The sequence below is a fragment of the Mustela nigripes genome, chromosome 2 (assembly GCF_022355385.1).
Source record: "Mustela nigripes isolate SB6536 chromosome 2, MUSNIG.SB6536, whole genome shotgun sequence".
In the NCBI taxonomy this organism is placed as follows: Eukaryota; Metazoa; Chordata; class Mammalia; order Carnivora; family Mustelidae; genus Mustela; species Mustela nigripes.
In genome coordinates this window covers 6,226,683-6,231,099 of record NC_081558.1, presented here as the reverse complement: position 1 = coordinate 6,231,099, position 4,417 = coordinate 6,226,683, and the positions used below count along the sequence as shown (strand labels likewise).

General features: G+C 39.8%; 1 protein-coding gene across 1 annotated transcript in view; it reads left to right on the top strand.

The window, feature by feature from the left end:
• MUC16 (mucin 16, cell surface associated) overlaps positions 1 to 4,417 on the top strand; it is a 76,174-nt gene that overhangs the window by 70,343 nt on the left and 1,414 nt on the right. Inside the window, exons 59-61 of the mRNA XM_059388942.1 lie at positions 1,566 to 1,732; positions 3,120 to 3,161; positions 3,361 to 3,440. Of these exons, the coding sequence (XP_059244925.1) occupies positions 1,566 to 1,732; positions 3,120 to 3,161; positions 3,361 to 3,440 (289 nt within the window). The remainder of the gene's footprint in view (positions 1 to 1,565; positions 1,733 to 3,119; positions 3,162 to 3,360; positions 3,441 to 4,417) is intronic.

Here is a 4,417-nt window from a genome sequence, read left to right as displayed (position 1 = left end):
GATGGAGGCATAATACTCCATAGTGTATATGGACCACATCTTCCTTATCCATTCGTCCGTTGAAGGGCATCTTGGTTCTTTCCACAGTTTGGTGACCGTGGCCATTGCTGCTATATACATTGGGGTACAGATGGCCCTTCTTTTCACTCCATCTGTATCTTTGGGGTAAATACCCAGTAGTGCAATTGCAGGGTCATAGGGAAACTCTATTTTTAATTTCTTGAGGAATCTCCACACTGTTCTCCAAAGAGGCTGCACCAACTTGCATTCCCACCAACAGTGTAAGAGGGTCCCCCTTTCTCCACATCCTCTCCAACACACATTGGTTACTGTCTTGTTAATTTTGGCCATAAATCAAAACCACATTGAGATACCACCTTACATCAGTTAGAATGGCCAAAATTAACAAGACAGTAAACATTTTTTTTTAGTACCGATTGGTTATTTCCTATCTTCTTTGCAGAAATTTCTATTTAAGTCCTTTTCCCAGTTTCACACTGATTTTTTTTTTTTGTATTGTTGAGTTATCACCATTTTTGTGTGTCCTGGATACTAGATCCTTGTCAGTTATATGATTTGCAAATATGTTCTCTATTTGTCACGTTGCCTTTTCACCTTCTAGGTACTACCCTTTGAAACACATCTTTAATTTTGATGACTCTTAATTTATCAATTTTTTTCTTTGGTTCTTTGTGATTTTAGTCCCAAATCAAAGAAACCATTGCCTAATCCAAATTGACAAAGATTTACACCCAGCATTTTTTTCCTAAGAGTTTTATAATTTTATCTCTTATATTTAGACATTTGATTTTACTAATTTTTGTTTGTGTTGCGAGGTGCGAGTCCAACTTCATTCTTTAGTTTGTGGATATCTAATTGTATCAGTACCGATTTGTTAACTAGGCTATTCTTTCCCTGTTATCTCTGTACCCTTGTTGAAAATCAGTTGTCCGTGATTACATGAGTTTGTTTATTTATGGATTTTCAAGGGTAGTATTTAATGGCTCATCAGTTGCATATAACACCCAGTGCTCATTACATCAAGTGTCCTCCTTAATGCCCATCATCCATTTACCTGATCCCCCCGACCCACTTCCCCTGATTTTTTATTTATTTATTTATTTTTTGGAAGGACACACTTTCAGAGTTCTCAGCCATTTTTTCTAACATCTGTTTTTTTCTTAACTAACCGATCCTCAGATTGTTACAAGCCTTTGGTTAATTTCTAGACTTCTGAAAAAGTTGATTTTGACCATTCTTGCCAGTGTTCTCAATGATTTTATGGATTTTTGGAAGTCCTTACAGCAAACATTTCAAAAATGTTCTCCCCATGGCTATTTATAACCTAATTAAATTAAACGAAATGAGACATTCATTTCTTCACCCACACTAGCATATTTTAAGTGCTCAACAACAAAATAGGGCTAATAATGACTGTATTTTGACACTGCAGACACCAATGTTTGTATCATTGCAGAAGGTTCTTTTGGACAGGACCTAGAAGCAGGGAACCTGAAGCAAGGTAGAATTCAAGGTAGTCTTGCTCATCCCTTTTGTCCTTCCAGGTCTGTCCCACACAGCAGCCACACTGGGGTGGATTCGCTGTGTAACTTTTCACCATTGGCTCGGAAACTGGACAGAGTTGCCATTTATTTGGAGTTCCTGAGGCTGACCAATAATGGCACCCAGCTGCAGAACTTTACCCTGGACAGAAACAGTGTCCTTGTGGATGGTAAGGTTTCTTGGTGATTGGGGCAGGAGTTTAGGGGTCCAACCTCCACATGTGGGGTCTTTCCTGGTAATCTAGAGACCTGGGGTTGAGTCAGCATTAAACATTTTTAGGCTTATGGGATATGGCATATTCCCCCCAGGCTTTATCCACCATTGAGGGAGAGGAAGGGATACCCAGTGGGATATTGGAGACACTTGCCTTCTCAGAGATAGCTCTGTGACCTCAGGCAGGTCACTTCCCCTCTCTGGAATTCTGTTTCTCATCCCTGTACTAAAAGTCACTTGGCCAGTGGTCAGTGGGGGATTCTAGCTCTGAGCTGTATATGAACCAGCCTTTTCTCCAAGACAGACTGTATAAAAAGACGACCTGTATAAGAATGGACCTGACTTGGTCCACAGGTTGTAGTTTGCCAAGTTCTGCTCTGGATCAGCACCATGCAGTAGAACTTTCTGCAATCATGGAATCTTCTCTATCTGTGCTGTCCAGCACAATGGCTGCATGTGACTATTGTATACTTAAAATCTGGCTATTATGACTGACTTTTATAGTTACTGATTTTTAATGTTACCAAGGAACCAGATTTTTTAGTTTGAGTTGATTAAAATTATTTTTAATTTAAGAAGCTACTTGTAGCTGCTCTGTATTGGACAGCACATCTATAAGAAGTTGGCTGGGGAGAGGCCATCCAGTAGGGTGACCTGAAACTCTCTCCCATGCCCAGTGGGTGCTATGTGTCCCTACCTTTGTGGGGTTTATGCTGCAGTTACAATGACAAGAATAGGCAACTGGAAAGTATTATTTGGTGTGAAATAATTCATACTTGGAAGTGCTCATCACAGAAGCTTTCCTGGAAAAAATTACATTGTAGGTGAATCCTGGAAAATGAGTATAAAACAACTTAGTAAAGGAGAGGGGTGAATGTGTTTCTGGGCAGGGAAGAGAGCATTTGAGTGGGAATTTACAAATTTAGAGACATCTCTTGGTCTTGCCAGCTATGATAACCCATTCTTCCCAAAACCATCATAAGATGGCCCACCCCAATTTCAGCCCTCCTTGCCCAGAGGTATGAATTTGATTAATTTATTACACTCCTTGGATTATGTAGCAAAGTGTCCTCGTTTTTTAGAGAAAAATGGATGAACATTATGATTTCTACTTCAACATTTCAGGGAAAATACGAATGAAGCAAGGGTGGCAAGTGCTAACAATTTATACATTGGATGAAATATTGTTTTAATTGGGTGAAATATGCATTGTTAAATCTAGATGATATATGTTTACGATATTCTATTTTTCTATATATTTGAAAAGTCTTAAGAAGCATAAAGACAAAATTTAAAAAGCACAAAACACGTTCACATGCATTCTCCATTTCATTCATTTCCAGGGTATTCTCCCAACAGAAATGATGTCTTGACTGAGAATTCTGGTAAGTCTCAAAGAAGTCCCAGCCCAGGATGGGGAAGGAATGTCTTGATGCTGTACTTAACGAAAACCATGTGCCCAGAGTCTTGATAATGGTGAAAGCTGGACAACCCATGTCAGGGACTGTTAGGCACAGTGCAGGGAAAGCAGGAGCTTCTAGGGGAATGACAGGAGGTGACTCACACCAGCACTTGTCTCCCCAGACCTCCCCTACTGGGCCATCATCCTTATCTGCTTGGCAGGACTCCTGGTACTCATCACATGCCTGATCTGCTGCTTCCTGGTAAGTAAGGAGGGTTGCTTATCTTTTTACTATTGGGTTGTAGGAGTTCTTTATTCTTTATAGATATATGTCCTTTGCTGGGAATATGTTTTGTGAATTTCTCTCATAGTCTGTGTGTGTTTTGCTTTTTCCTTTTTTAAAGAATTTCTTAAAGATTTATTTATTTGAGAGAGAGGGAATGAGCAGAGGAGCAGAGGGAGACAGAGAGAGAGAGAGACTCCTCAAGCAGACACCCCAAAGAGTGTGGAGCCTGACAGGGGGCTCCATCCCAGGACCCTGAGATCATGACCTGAGCTGAAGTCAAGAGTCGGCCTCTTAACTGACTGAGTCACCCAGTGCCTCTTGCTTTTTCCTTCTTTTGAACAACATAAGTCTCAAGGAAACATAAGTGAAAGTCATAATGAGATACTATGACACATGAGGATGGCTAAAATTGAAAAGATTGACTCTGACAAGTGGTGATAAAGATGAGGAACTACTAGAACTCTCAGAGAATGCTGGTGAGAAATAGCTTGGATGCATATTTTTTATTTATTTTCAGCATAACAGTATTCATTATTTTTGCACCACACCGTGCATTTTTAAAGGTTACATATACCTACCCAGCCATTCCACTCCTAAGAATTCATGCAAGAGAAGTAACATTAAATTAAATTAAATTAAATAGTTAAATTAAATTAAAATGTTTATAGCAGCAATGGCCATGGTCACCAAACTGTGGAAAGAACCAAGATGCCCTTCAACAGATGAATGGATAAGGAAGATGTGGTCCATATACACTATGGAGTATGATGCCTCCATCAGAAAGGATGAATACCCAACTTTTGTAGCAACATGGACGGGACTAGAAGAGATTATGCTGAGTGAAATCAGTCAAGCAGAGAGAGTCAGTTATCATATGGTTTCACTTATTTGTGGAGCATAACAAACAGCATGGAGGACATGGGGAGATAGGAGAAGGGAGTTGGGGGAAATTG